This window comes from Amblyomma mixtum, chromosome 4, assembly GCF_055824585.1.
Source record: "Amblyomma mixtum isolate Tamu chromosome 4, ASM5582458v1, whole genome shotgun sequence".
Taxonomy (NCBI): Eukaryota; Metazoa; Arthropoda; class Arachnida; order Ixodida; family Ixodidae; genus Amblyomma; species Amblyomma mixtum.
In genome coordinates this window covers 73,081,995-73,096,597 of record NC_143015.1, presented here as the reverse complement: position 1 = coordinate 73,096,597, position 14,603 = coordinate 73,081,995, and the positions used below count along the sequence as shown (strand labels likewise).

The 14,603-nt window shown below is 44.5% G+C and overlaps 1 protein-coding gene, 1 long non-coding RNA gene and 1 pseudogene across 5 annotated transcripts in view; 2 read left to right on the top strand and 1 right to left on the bottom strand.

Moving 5' to 3' along the window:
• Nucleotides 1-14,603, top strand: part of LOC149346997 (uncharacterized) — a 62,823-nt gene that overhangs the window by 23,570 nt on the left and 24,650 nt on the right. The window contains exons 1-4 of one of the 3 annotated variants that reach the window (XM_089586823.1): nucleotides 9,410-9,626; nucleotides 9,834-10,025; nucleotides 10,597-10,745; nucleotides 13,586-13,734. In XM_089586823.1, the coding sequence (XP_089442949.1) occupies nucleotides 10,000-10,025; nucleotides 10,597-10,745; nucleotides 13,586-13,734 (324 nt within the window). In that variant the 5' untranslated portion in view covers nucleotides 9,410-9,626; nucleotides 9,834-9,999. Of the gene's footprint in view, nucleotides 1-9,409; nucleotides 9,672-9,833; nucleotides 10,026-10,596; nucleotides 10,746-13,585; nucleotides 13,735-14,603 lie in introns of those variants that run through there. The other 2 variants (XM_089586822.1, XM_089586820.1) reach the window with 2 other exon arrangements.
• LOC149346999 (uncharacterized) lies at nucleotides 334-1,250 on the top strand (annotated as a pseudogene).
• Nucleotides 5,679-7,543, bottom strand: LOC149346998 (uncharacterized). Of its 2 annotated transcripts, none has more exons than XR_016292489.1 (4): nucleotides 7,472-7,543; nucleotides 7,362-7,409; nucleotides 6,433-6,591; nucleotides 5,679-5,848 (listed from the first exon to the last, which is right to left on the bottom strand). It is a non-coding gene; the product is annotated as an uncharacterized LOC149346998 (long non-coding RNA). The 2 variants fall into 2 exon arrangements; XR_016292490.1 differs by lacking the exon at nucleotides 5,679-5,848 and adding an exon at nucleotides 5,892-6,273.

The following is a 14,603-nucleotide window of genomic DNA, read 5'->3' as shown; positions in this document are numbered from 1 at the left end:
AGCCGTACTAGGTGAGAAGTGAACCCGCGGACCTCCGGCGTGCGATGTATGCCGTGAAAGGTTGACGCAAAATTTAATTTGGAGAGTGAAGGCGTCACACTTGAGCCGATTGACAAGCGCTGCCATGTGCAGACAACAGACGGAAGTAGAGATCGAAATGTGCGGTGCAAAACCGCGTCCGCCGAAGCGACAACACTGGTATTTCAGACAAAAGCTGCATTCGATTCAGCCGTGGTAGAGTATACTAGAATAGGTTGAGTGCCGCGACCCGCGCTGACGCGCATGCTTTCGAATGACGCTCCGCGCGCGGAAAGCTATGCGGGGGCGCTGCGGTCGAGGTGGATTGGGAAGCGCCGGCCGCGCCGGGTCCCACTCGGAGAGATGTGCTGATGGTGGAGTGAGTGCGAAGCGTTGTTTGTTGTGTTTTGCAATGAAATTCTTCACTGAGATTGGCTGAGATTGTGAGGTGTTTAATATGCCGAAGGACCGGCATCGGCACTGCTACGCGCCTGGCTGTCGCACCGGTTACGCTGGTGTGGAAGCCACTCGAAAACTCTCCTTGTTCAGCGTGCCAAAGGACGAAGCCCGTAAGAAGCTGTGGGAAAAGAATCTACATCGCGCCCACAAGCCGTTGGATAGCAAATGTGCTGTATGTGAACTGCATTTCGAGGACCGCTATATTCTCCGTGAGTACGTGCACATTGTGGGCGGGAAAGAAGTGTGGAGTGCCGGCGCTCGCAAGTGATGCAGTGCCTACAATACTGCCAAATGCCCCTAAATACCTAAGCAAGGCGGTCCCGGTCGAATGTGCGCCTCGCAAAAGGGAAGCGTCTACAAAGCTGCAGGGTACAAGGCGAAAAAAAAGGAGGGAAGAGAGCCCATGCTCGACAACAGCTTTACAAGATGAACTAGAAAGCAACGATTGCGGCTCGCCAAGCATTGATGAGGATAATTTGAATCATCTTAAGACTCCGTCAGCCAAGTGGTCATTACACCATTTCGAAAACTTCGAAGGCACCGTATATGCGCTCACACACCTGGAGGCGTGCACTGGAACAGTGCGCTCGGACAGAGCGGTTCTTTTCAGCCTCAGTCAAAAGAAGGATGTCTCCTTCAAGGCATTTCTCGGAGGGAAACAGGTTTCCGAAGGAACTGTAAGAACTGTGCTTGAAGCAGAAGAAGCCCTCCTTCTTGCCTCAAGTTTAAAGGGGCCCAGAAACACAATTTTAGTCAACTGTTTTGCCTGTTGATTGCATACAGTGAGTTATAATGGTGCTATTAGCGTCGGTAATACCGCGTATATTCCGTTTTTTAATATTTTAATGTCCTCCCAAAAACAACTTCATGGCTCTGATGGTGTCGCCACACAGTGGCGGGTTTTTTGCAGCGGATATGACATCACCTGGCGCGAGCTTGATGATCGGACAAACAGTAAATATACTACAAATTGTGTGAATAAATAGAGACACATTTTGTCACCTGTCGGCGTTTTATATTAGATCAACAAAAACAACTTGTTTGTCTTAGATAAAAGCCCTGCAAAGCAAGTAAAATAAAAATACACCACCAGGGGCGCTCTGGCATGGAAACGACGCTGCTAGTCTCAGCAAGAACGAGTTAGAGAGAGCAGGCAACCACGGAGTACAAACTTCCGCGACGTGCTCTGGCTGGCTGTTTTGATTGGTTGCACCAGGTGGCGTCATGGGAGAGCGAAATAGGAGTGGGAAGCCCCGCCAAAATCGAGTTGAGGGCAGCGTTTTGTTTGCTTGTATTTTGAAATTTCTTCACTGAATAACTCCCGTTCCTGTGCATCAATTCCTGTAATTCTTTTTAAGTCAGCATCTGTGTGACATAAACAACCCACCTGAAGTATAGCCGGTATCCCCCCAAGCAGTGTTTCGCAGCCCCTTTAAGTTTAATTACATGTTCTGGTGCCATTTGTGCGTCAACAAGAGGATCTTACAAAATCACTCCTGCAAAAAACAGATGTCAAGCAGGGAAGTTTATACAGCAAAAAGTGCATGGTGACAACAACAACAGAGGGTAAATATTTCTTCATCATCTTTATTGTCAGTTGCATGGATTTGGGCATTATTTTCATGTACTAATGCTAAACAGGCGGCTCGCTACAGGCTAAAAATCTAAAAGCTGCAAACATTCTCTGTTGTCAAAGAGCTCGAATCATTCTTTTACAGTGCCTTTCCCAGACAACACACCTACATCCTAAGGACGTCCTTGGGAAGTCCGCGGCAGGACTTTACGCACATCCCGCGGATGTCCCGAAAAAATCCTGAAAACATCCGAAGTGAAACGCCGAAAGAAGTCCTTCGGATGTCTGACAAGTACATTTTTGGGACCTTCGCAGGACTGCAACAGGACGTTACTATTTTAATTTTTTCCTTGGCCAGGACCCAATATAACCTCGTGTCCTTTTCAAAAGTGTCGCTACTGGTCACGCATGACTGACCAAAATACCAAAAGCAGAAGCAGTGCCTCATAGCCGCAACAGAACCAGCTTCCGCTTCTGGCATTTCGGCCAACTGCATATGGCTGAGAGCGATGCTATAGTAAAAACGACACAAAGTTAGAACACAGGCCTGGATTATGCTGCAGAGCGATTTAAAACACAAAGCTTTGGCTACAATAGTTTTATTCAAATATATGGGGCATGCTGATGATCAGGCCGAATGCTGATTCACAGCTGAATTTTATTTTTAACAGAACATGAAACAGAACTCACATAAAGGAAGCACTAACACAGCTTTAACAGCTCCTCTCAGCCATTTCTCGTTATTAAGAGCAAGTTCATGGATGGTGTGCACATAGACCTTGCTTTGCAATGTGTGTAATAGGCTTCATTAATTATGTTTAGCTTGTCAGGTTAGTATGAGCCAACATTATCACATTTTCAAACTTGAAGCAGTAGGATTCCGATACAATAAGTAGCCAAGCCAACCCCAGATGCAGAGTTGCAAAATAGAGAGATGCAAAATAACTATACGGCTAAAGCAGCAGTCATATAAGTCATGTAAGGTCTAAACAGGCTTCGGGATGATTATCTTGGTCAGAACAAAAAATATTAATTGCACTGCAAAGGGCATGACATTAAAACAAACAGTAGCGGCATACTGTAAGGCATGAATATTATATGACTGTCTCATAAATAATGAACGCAACAAAACACAAATATGCCACTCAGTGCCTCATTGGTCAGATGGTGCTCGGCTGCTGACCCAAAAGACGCGGGTTTGATCCCAGCCATTGCAGTCCCATTTCGAAGGAGGTGAGAAGTTGAGAGGCCAGTGTACTGTGCGATGTCAGTGCATGCTAGAGGACTCCAGGTAGTCGAAATTATCTGGAGCCCTCCACTATGGCATCCCTTATAGCCTGGGTCGCTTTGGGATGTAAAACGCCAAAAACCAAACTAAAGACACAAATGCAACTTTTTTTTACTGAAACAACAGTACAAGCATATGCAGCAGAGGTGAAAAAATCTCTATCACACTGCACGTAGCATAGCTAAAATGAAGAAAATTATGTGACTGCAATAAGGCATAGGAACTATTTGTCTTATTTAGAATAATCAATGTTCTTAAAACACAAATGACCCTTTCTTGCTATAACAGCAATACAACCCAACTACACAGATTACAAATTAGAATAATAACATAAGCACTATCTGTCAGGATCAAATTTCAGCAAGCATGCAACTAGAGATAAAAGCAGGCATATAGCTGTGCATAAGTAGTAGGTGGCCTTCACGGCAATTAGCATGGTCAGAAGATAAACATTTCAGTCAAGCTGCATGTGGAATGACAGGTTGTCTGACTGCTACAAGGTACAGGAACCATACTTGTCTCCCTCAAAATAATAAAGAATATTAAATCACAAATGAGCCTTTTTTTCGCTATAACAGCAATACATGCACACAGATCAGAGGTTAAAATATTGACACAAGCACTACCATTCAGAATCACATTTCAGTAAGCACAGGACTAGCAATAAAAAGCACATATAAGTGTGCATAAGGAGTAGATAGGCTTTACGGCAACTAGCACGGCCAGAAGAAAAAAAATCTAAAATACGCTGCATATAGTATGATATTAACATTAACAAGTTATAAGACCCCGCTACAAGCCACAGGAACTTTGGTTGTCTCTTACATAGAGAATAAAAGTCATTAAAATCCACATATCCTCTTTTTTTTTTTGCTGGAACAGCAATACAAACACACTATGGGGGTGAAAAATAACTCTAGTAGTAGCAGTCAGGAACAAATTTACACAAGCATAGTGGGACTAGAGACCAAAACAGCAAGTATAGCTCGATACAAGCAAATTTCAGATGGGCAACAAAATGCCCAGCTTGGTCACAGAAAAAAAAATTGTTCATGCACAAAGCATCGCATTTCTAGACACTTAAGTATACTACAACTGCTAGGTATCAATAAAGTGACACGTTTTCAAGATAATGCTTGGCTTCTCATTCTAGGCAGTCTTCTTTTCGGTTCTGCTATAGTGTCATCGAAAAGAAGTCATGTATACATGTAAAGCAGAAATCCTGCCACCTGGGCCAATGCTGAAATAGGCTGCCTTGTTGGAAGGAAGATGGTTTGGTTTATGGGGTTTAACGTACCAAAGTGACTAAGGCTATGAGAGATGCCGTAGTGGAGGGCTCCGGAAATTTCGACCACCTGGGGTTCTTTAACGTGCACTGACATCGCACAGTACACGGGCCTCGAATTTCTCCTCCAAAGAAATTCAACCGCCGCGGCTGGGATCGAACCCGCGTCTTTCGGGTCAGCAGCCGAGCATCATAACCATTGAGCCACCGCGGCATCGGGAAGGAAGACAAAAAAGACCCAATACATAAAGACACTTCTTTCAGTTCACCTTTTTTTTCAATCACTGACTGCATTTGAAAAAAAAAAAAAACTTGCAGCACAATATACAAATTGCAGCACCTTCACATGGTGTTGGCACCAAATGGTACTTGCGGCAAGGAATTAATCCTTGCACAAGTAAATGTACATACTTCCAGGAGTAAAACCATCACAAACAGACGGCCAAGTAAAGAGAGGTGCGTGAGGACTTAGCAGGCTACGAATACCCAAGTTAACTTAAAGATACATTTCATGATACTACTTAACTACACAGGCTGACATGCAGAAGTTTTCACAGTATCTATTGAAATAATCTACTGAATTCTGTGCTCTCTCAAAATCAATCACCTCTCAGCACAGTGTCATAGGAAAAATATCAACAGTTTCGAATGAAAAATCCTCGACCCAAGATGTTAATATCAACAAAAAATGTAGCACACTAGCAACACACTCACCATTCAGTTTTGCTCAGGAGCACAGCTTTGTTCGCCAGTTTTCTTGCGCATTACCCGTTCAGTTGCATGCTGAATCCATGACATGGCTACCTTTTCGATTTCTTTCAGCGTAGTTTGCTGTGCCTGATTTGGTCTGCTGGTCAGTTAGGCGACCTATATACGAATAAGAGTATATATATGTTATGTATTTTTTATAAAATATATATCTCACCTCTAAAAATTTTTGTACCCAAACTTTACTGCATTTCCTTAATTTCGAACCAGCAGGCAAAGGGCATGGGCTTGAGTAACAAAGGATGGCATATTTCAACACATCTTATTACCAATTCCATTGCCGGACCATGCCTTTTGTGCAGGCAGTATGAAAACAATCCCAAATGCACACTATGAAAGCTGTAATTCTAGCTTGTTCTAACCTGTGGTAACATTCATGGCACTGCAGCAATGAGCCAATGAACCAGATGACAACAAAAATCCATGTGGCTAGTTGTGAAGTGCGTGAATGTGCAGACTGAGAACAAGCAATGAAAATTTGCCATTTTTTTTCGAAGCAATATCACTGGTCTTGACGCAATCCTACCAAAACCTACAAATTCAATTATAAACACTTAATGTAGATATTGATTCTGTGACCTGATTTATATTCAAAGTCTTAAATGGATATAGACACAGTGTTTTGGGGTGTTCATTTTTCTGCTTTTAATGAGACGTAAAAGCCTATTAATCATGGAAATGAGCCTAAATATCTAGTCCGCAGTGTGAACAGTTAAACTGTTTTATATGAGTACTTTTGGTCTCTGTCAGGTCAATGCCAGTGCTGGAGTCCATTATGGCATCATGTGATGGCATGGTTAGGACTTACCCGATGTTTTGCTAGTGACTCTGCCAACCAGTCCACATATAGATGATAGATGTCAGTATTGGCTAACAGCTCCTCTGTCAATGATTTTCGGCATGTGGAATCAGTGAAATCAGAGAATTTGGAATAGTAAAACCCTTTGTGCCCAGGACACAGATAGGATCACTTATTGAGTTTAAAATTTTATATCTGTGCTCCTTTAAGATTTGAAATAGCTTCCTCCAAATAATACATACTGCACATGATTTTGCATATATTCAGCTCACAGAGCCTGTTCTTCCCTTGGCACCATACCAGCTGTAGCTAGAAGCCAGTTCAGATGTTAGAATACTTCGCAGAATGCGAGATGTCTTTTCTCTTGCAGTGTCTCCATCTTGCACAGTCATGTGATTTCTCTAGATCAAAACAGAATTAGGTACGAAATCAGACCAAGAAAATAAAATCAGGATTTCTCAAGTTAACAGTGGGGAACTCTATTGCTATAGTCAGTTTTTATCATATTGAAGACAGCTGGCATGCTGGTGTGAGGTATCCCTAGGTGGTACAATTAAACATGCATACGCCCTTCATTATGAGCCATCCATATGACACAGGGGCAGATTTGGCTCTCGCCAGCAAAAAATTCATATATAAAAACATGCATGACCTCATTTTTTGGGTGCAAAAGGCCCAAACAACACATGTAGTTCAAATGAAATTGCAATAGTTCTCTTCAATACTATATATATCTAGGTAACAAACCAATAAAAGAAAACTGTGCGCATGCAACAGTTATAAACAGAACACAAAATTAAAACAGCCCCTTTAGGCGCATATTCAGTCGAATGTTGAAGGCACGGAACATGCGACGAGCTAGGATCTAGTTGCTCTTGCGACTTTGCAGCAGCACACGGATCAGATTAAGAAGGGTCGTATGCAACACCATCGCCAGCAGCAGCTCAATATCACGACGTGCCTCTCGGCGTGCACGCCTGTAAGCAGTACTCCTCGGCACCGTAGTCATTAAGCTGTCACCAGATTAATATACTGGCCCCCAGTAAGCTTCTGCTCATGTTGAGCCAGCATCAGTCACTGAACTTTAATACCGCCGCTAAAATTACTTCAAAAGCTAGAAATCACGCTACACGGCTCACACACCAGGCGAGGACTACCGACTGCCACTTACTTTCACTTGCCGCATGTGCCATCCGTGTTTCCCGCTGCTGGAACCTTGCTGAATACGTAAAAAAATTACTCGTTACGCAACCAACATGCAGTAAGAAAGTCAATAATTACCTGAAATTTTGGTCCAAAAAACGGAAAACTGGCTAATACACGCCTCAAACCACCAAGCTAAGCAAATATAACTTGCATTATTGTTTCAGTCATAGAGTTTCTATGGTTTCAGTAGTGCGATGACGATGGTGGTGCCATTGAGCTAATGAGCAAAGAGCCTTTTTAAGCAACATGCACCTAAGACAAAAATAAAACTGTGATCCTAAATAAACCAAAAAATAACTGCAAAAAAAGATGTGTGTTATTAAGTTTCATGATCACTGCTCTAAGAGCACGAAAAAGTGGCCAGTTGTTTTTGCTGTGGTGTCACTGTCATCGTCAGTGGCTGTTATGGTCGAAGGCGGGAATACAATTGGCGTCAAGGTGGTTATGTTGTGATCTTGGAGAAGAGTGTAAGCTCACCCTCGATAGCTATAACAAAACGGGAATTAGACTATTTTAGCCAGGTTCAGTTAGAGTAATTAGGTCGCTCTTCCCTAATTTCGAAGTTTTAAAGTTTAGGGTTTCTGTATTCAGCTAATGGCCCTCTGCTTTTAACGGTTTTTTGGCTCTGAAAAAATAAGAACTGGGTTGTGTATTACTTTGTGACATCTTGCGCTTATACATCGTATGGATTATTGTTTACTTGTTCTAAAAAGCTGTATCAAGCCCGCTAGCCAAAGACGTCGGAAAAGGACAGTGGAGCGTGTCACTCGAGCCATCAGCACGGTTCAGACCCTCTGAATATAAACACTTCCTTATAACAACCGATCTGCGACTGTTTTCAGGATGATCCCACCACGGCTTTTATACGGACGTCATGCCCGTGTAACGTTCGAGCCGCGACTGTTCCCGGGATAATCCTAGTGCGGACTTCATACGGATGTCCCAGGGACGTCCTGTTAGGGATGTGGGACGTGCGTACATTTTTGGGACGTCCTACGGATCTTTGGTGTTGTCTGGGTATTTTGCCCCTACAGGCTGATAAAAATGAGAATGCCTCACTGACGAGGCAGGCTGACCATGGAGGTTTGTTGAACGCTTCAAAACGGATAGAAGTGTTAATAACTATACACTAGAAAATGCATTCAGTGCCTTTTTCAACAGAAACGATCGAGCTGCATGCTGGTAGCATGATGTCTTTTTTACATTTTCTACAACGGCATGAACTCCAAGAAGTTGGCTGCAGCGAGCACTCCCGCACTCTTACAAGGGATGTGATTAAGTTATATGTATTGACGAGGTGGCATTTTTTACTAAGGTAATGAGCAAAGATAAGGCGTCCAATCGCGAGAAGCAAAATCTGCTCAAACTGAGGCGGTGCCAGTGAAACTGCATCAGTGAAATGTTCCTGTAAACAAACATTACGTTAATGTGTTCTGTTCCCTTATTTATGTGATTACATTATCGCATTTAGGGCTGTAACGACCATCCGCGAGTGGTGCCTTCCACACGTGAGGCCGGAATTTCGCTCGGTCGTTACACGAGACAAGCTCAATCTCTTGGATGACGAGCCTTTCTTGCTTTTGCGCATGTCGTGTTGTGCTAGTTCCTTTCCCTTCGTCGCTGTCTTCTTGCACAGCTTTTCTTTGTTCCTTTTTCCGCGAAAATGGGTCAACCAAAGCATAAAAAACCAAAAATATAACTGCTCGCGGCTTCAACACTCTGTGTCCACCTGAAGCAGTAGCTTCGAAAGTGGTTTGCTGAGAATACCGCTGCTGACCGACGCCGCATGCACCGCAGAACATATATCGACACTCGTATTATATTTTATGCTTTCGCCGGACGAATATCGCAGCCGTTACAGCGAGATGCGCGCAGCGAAACGCGTTTCCCGGCATTGCTGCCGAGCGCGCGCGCAACACACCTGCTAGCGGCAGCGCCATCTGTGAGCCGTCATTGCAAACCATTTCCTCTCCGCTGGCGCGTTCACGACACTAGTCAAACCTTCTAGCCTCTATAACCCTATGGTGGATGAAGGGTAGCGCCGCCAGTTTTCCCTCGAGACAAATGACAAGGTTCGGCCCCGGAAAAAAACTTTCAAAACAGTGAAACAAGACGATTACGGCGAGACGATTTTCAAATCATTGACGATGCAGCTACAGTGATGAATGCATCGAGATACCTTCGGCTCCATGTGTGAATTGTGACAAGAAAAGGATCAGCGGATCGAAAGGTTCGAGTGCTGAAAAGTTCTAAACGATTGGAACAAATGCTTGTGGTATGTCGTGCCCGATAATTTCGCTCGGCTTCGAGCTGCTGTTTCGCGGGTTTTTTAAATAAGAAAAGTGTTCCTAGTGTTCCTAGAGCACAGACACTGCATATTTGTGCTGGTCCAGAACGTGCTCAGTCTTGATGCCTGTGTCATTCTTGTCCATGCAAGTTTGTCTCGGACGTCCATCGACGCGATGTCTGATCCGGAGGTCGCCGCACTGTAGACACTGGAGGAATTTCTGGGCTTCAAGAAACCGCTGCCATGTGCTGTCGAACCGCTCAGAGACGTGAAGCGGGGTGAACCGGATAACCCGAAGATTCTTTTCTGTCTCGATATGATGGGTGGCTCTCTGGAAGACAGGTCAGCAGAACAGCACTACACACGCGATCTAAACCGGTCAATACTGACAACTCTTGAAGTAAAAAAAGAGTGGCTCTGTTCGATGCCGAAAAGTAGTGCTTACTATCGCGTGCAAATTGAATACGAGCAGGGCAGCTAAACGGTTGCGTAAGGATAAAAATACTTCGGTTGTTAATGGCATTTCCATCCATAAACACGCGTAGCACGCTCGTTCAGCGATTGCATGTTTGTATAAATATCCGAAGTTGACCAATTGCACTTTCTTCGGATATGAACTTGCTGCATTGTTCTAGAGTGAGAACAAAAACTTAAATTTCGGAGGGACGGGACCCAAAGAGAAACTGGGGTCTGTTAGTGGCGCTAATTATGAAAGAAACAAGTTAGCACATGCTATTTTGTATTTCCTGCGACTGCATGCATCGCTGTCAGTATTAGCTGAATTTTGTCATAGTTGTTATTGTAACATTTAATTCCTATTAAAGTGTGTGAACACCTGTTAGCCGGCAGCCTTGTGTTTTTTGTTCTTTTTCACGGTAGCAGATGTTGAAGGCTACCACTTGTTTCCTACTAGGTTCATCCACGGCTGTGAGAACTCTGACAGCTACCAGTTCCACCACTGGCACTTGATCAACAGCTTCGTCTACTCTTCACACCACCTGGTCACGATCCCGCCTCCTGGGTGGATTTCTGCTGGCCATAAGCATGGCGTCAAGGTTTTAGGTGGGTAGCTCAATTCATACAACGGTTCAGCAGGATGTCTGCATACAGTTGCTGCAGCTTGGGTACTTTCTTTTTTCTGAGCAAAACTCTGAATATTATAGTCCCCATCATCAGTGTTTTCCTCATGGTATAATCATGGCCGTTTGTGGTTTATTACAAACTTTTCAAAATTAGTAAACCGTTTGCCAGGAATAAAATGTTCCAAACGTTAAAAAAATGGCAACGATTATTGGAGTTGAATGCGTGCCGGTGCCTGTTGCTAGGATGGCAACTGGAACCTGCAACAGCTACTTCATCAGGACAATGAGAGCTGTTAGCAAGTGAGAGACCATACCGAGTGCGTCGACCACCAGGAGTTTAGACCTCTAGGAAGAGCACTCTTCAAAGTACAGGGGGGTGTTGTGTCAGAACTAGCAGTGTGGGGAACTGGGCAGCGACATCCTTGATCATGGAAGCATGTACCATTCTGATTGCTCGTAACAGCAGTCAGGATTTTGTGTACGTGCTCAGAATAAAACATTGGTTACTTACCTAACACTGCATAAAAGAGGCAGTGCTGGAAATGTTCTTATCTCGTGTGTGAAGTGCAGTATGCCGAATTCCTGCCTCCACAGGGGCTTCCTGTTCAACGTGCACAGCATCTAAAAGTATTCGCACACAAGACGGCTAATGTACGATGCTCTACAGCGTTCACATTACTCTTTGGTTGAGCAAGCCTGCCCTATAACACAGCAACTTCAGCACCTCTTACTGCCTCTCCCAATCGAGCATGCCTGTGAGGAGCAACAGGGGCTTTCCTAGGGCGCCAGTGCGAATGTCTGAAACAGAGTTTTCCCTCTTGGTGTTGTTCTGCAGCTCGCCCAGTGTCACTGGCTGCAGCTGCTAACAAAGTATCTTTCATCATCATCAGCCTAACGACGCCTACTGCAGGACAAAGGTCTCCCTCGTATCTCTCAAATTAAGCCTGTCCTTTGCCATCTATGACCACCTTAACCCATGCAGAATTTTTTAACTCGTCCACCCAATTAACTTTCTGCCAACCCCGGCCTTCTCTTGGAATCCAGTCTGTTGCCCTTAACAAACATTAGTCATCTTCCCTTCGCACTACATGCTTTGCCTTTGCCCGTTCCTGATTTCGACATCGTTAACTAGCGTTGGTTCCCTGACCCACTCTGCTCTCCTCATGTCACTTGACTCTTATGCAGAATGCAGAAATATGCAGAAATATTCCGCAGTAATAGTTTGAATGCCTGCCCTTGTTAAAGAACCCCAGGTGGTCGAAATTTCCGGAGCCCTTCACTACGGCGTCTCTCATAGCCTTAGTCGCTTTGGGACGTTAAACCCCACAAAACCAAACCAAACCTTGTTCATGAGCAAGAGACGTCATGTATTGTTGCTCGTCTCGGGGAGCTGTAATGCAAGGTGCTCTAGTCTCTGTGGATGCCATTAGCTGGAGCTCTTGTCCCTGTTACAGTTTCAAAGCAGTGTTAACGCAGGTGGATAAGAGATACAAATTAGAATTGCATTGTTTGGTCGGCTGTTTTACTGTATTTCATTGTGCCACACTGCTTTGTTATGTGTCGCTTGTATTTTCAATGCTTTTGGAGCCAAATGTCACAGCTTTGAAATTATCTAAGGGACCTTAAATTGGGACTTACTGGAACGTGTTGATGCTCTCTGCAGATTCACCAGCTTCTACACTGTACGCTCCATGAATAATGCGTAATGGCAGTCTGGTTTTTGAAGGTAGGGCCTTTGTCAGTAAAAAGCAAAGCAGGTCTGAGTTGGAAAGCACAGCTAATGTCACATTTGGTGGACATTCTCAGGGTGTAGGCTCCTGGATTAAAGGTGCCCTGCGATGTACATAAAGCATGGGTTCTTTATTCTTTGTATGCAGAGTAAGGGTCACTGTGAGTCCTGAACGCACAATGACATCACCGAAATCATAATATTTGATATTTTAATCTTCGCTAGAAATGCTTGTTTCGAGCCGATGGTGTCGCAACGCGGCGGCCATTTGCGGCAGCGGAAATGAGGTGGCATTCAGATAGGGCGCTGCCTTTCTCATTGGTTGGGCATCCAGTTTGCATATTGTTCCTTTATACTTGCGAAATGGATCCAAAATATTATGTCTCTGAGTACTGAAAGCTTTTCGCATGCCACAAAAACTGGAAAGAAGCAGGGAAAGTGAACGAAAACTAACAAGAATACAGCTAGGGGGCGACACTTTCCATTCCGCTTCAAACCTTCGTGGCGGCCAGCGCTGTTCAAAAAACGTTGGCTCAGACCAGAAAGCACGCGCGTCGAGACCGGCCGTGACCATACCAAGACGGCAGCGAAAAAAAAAGCCAGTCGACACACCTTGCTCAAAATTGTGAAGAGAAAGGCCGGACAGGAGACGGGAGTTGAGTTTGGGGGGGAGGGGGGCTACCACTGACTGCCTAACAGTCCGACTAAAAAAGAAACTTCGGGAGCTTCCTTTGTTGTTAGTCACCCGTGCCCTGACTACTGCGTCGCGTGCACGGGGGGAAGACGCCGTCAAAATGCGCAGCTGTCTACAGCCTCGACAAAGCAACAATTGCGTGTGCGCTAGGCGCGGTTCTGATTGGTAGCGCCCAATCTTTGTACTGGGTGAGTGAAATGGGTGAGTGAAATGCGTTTTCATCTGAGCTTTTCATTTCGAATTTTCAGAGTGGAATAACTTTCGTTTGCATGCTCCGATTTCAATAATTCTTTTTGCTCTGGTCTCTGGAAAGCATGATGAATCTATTTAATGATATTAACTGGTACTGAGGAAATCATCGCGGTGCCCCTTTAAGTGACTGGTTCTGGCCTTTCAGGGGCCTTTACCGTGGAGCCAGGTCCAGGCTCCAAGATCCTCAGCAAGATCAGAAAAGGCAACCTTGTGTCCATAGTTGCGTCCCAGCTGGCCCACATCGCTGCTTCATGCAAGTTTGACGGATGGCTCATCAACATCAAGTGTGGGATGGTTGGTGTCATTTGTAACTGTGTCTCACTTCCTGGCATACATTGGTTTCAGTGCAGAAGGTGGTTGAGGATTCACATCCCTACCATTGATTAGCGTTTTTGTCGAGAGAGTTGTTGATGGTGCTGGGTGTATCTTTTAGTCTCTGTGAAGGTGCTGTATGCGTGGCGTCATTTTGAATGGGTGAGGAATTCCCATTCAGAAAGTTTAATTCACAGTAACTGTGTAGGTCTTCTTTCATGCACCCTAGAGCAAAATGTTGATTCTTGGGCATTGTCATTTTCAACATTCTGCAAGTTATCTCGGACAAGAGAGTGGGCACACCTCTTAGGTTCGGATTGTCGGAATGGCCTTTGGTTCCATGCATATGGTCAAGAAAATGGGAAGTTTGCTGCAAGACACTGCATGGCTTTTCAAGAAGATATATTGACTTTGAATGACTGCTGAGCAGGACGGAACTCTTGCTAAGTAAGACAGCTGATTGTACAAACATGCCGAGGGTGTCCGTTACTTGACACCTCCCTGTGTGAATCAAGTTTTTGCTTTGCAGCACTTACAGTTCATGGGCAACGTCACACCACGACTGTAAACATTTAGCTTGTGATACCTGGGTTGGTTTGAGGGACTAAAATGGTGGAAACACTGCCAGCTAAGCTGCTATGTAAAGATGTAAGCCTGACAGACTTGATTGCTACCGAACCAGTCTACCTCATCCTTTTTGTTGAGCCATGAAATCTGCTAGATACTTCAAAACTTTGGCTCAGCCAGACTTATTTTACACATTTCTGAAGTCTGCAATCAAATTATGCCATTCCTGAACAGTGGCACAGAGCCAGATGTCTCCTCGATCGAATGTGATTACAGATTTGACT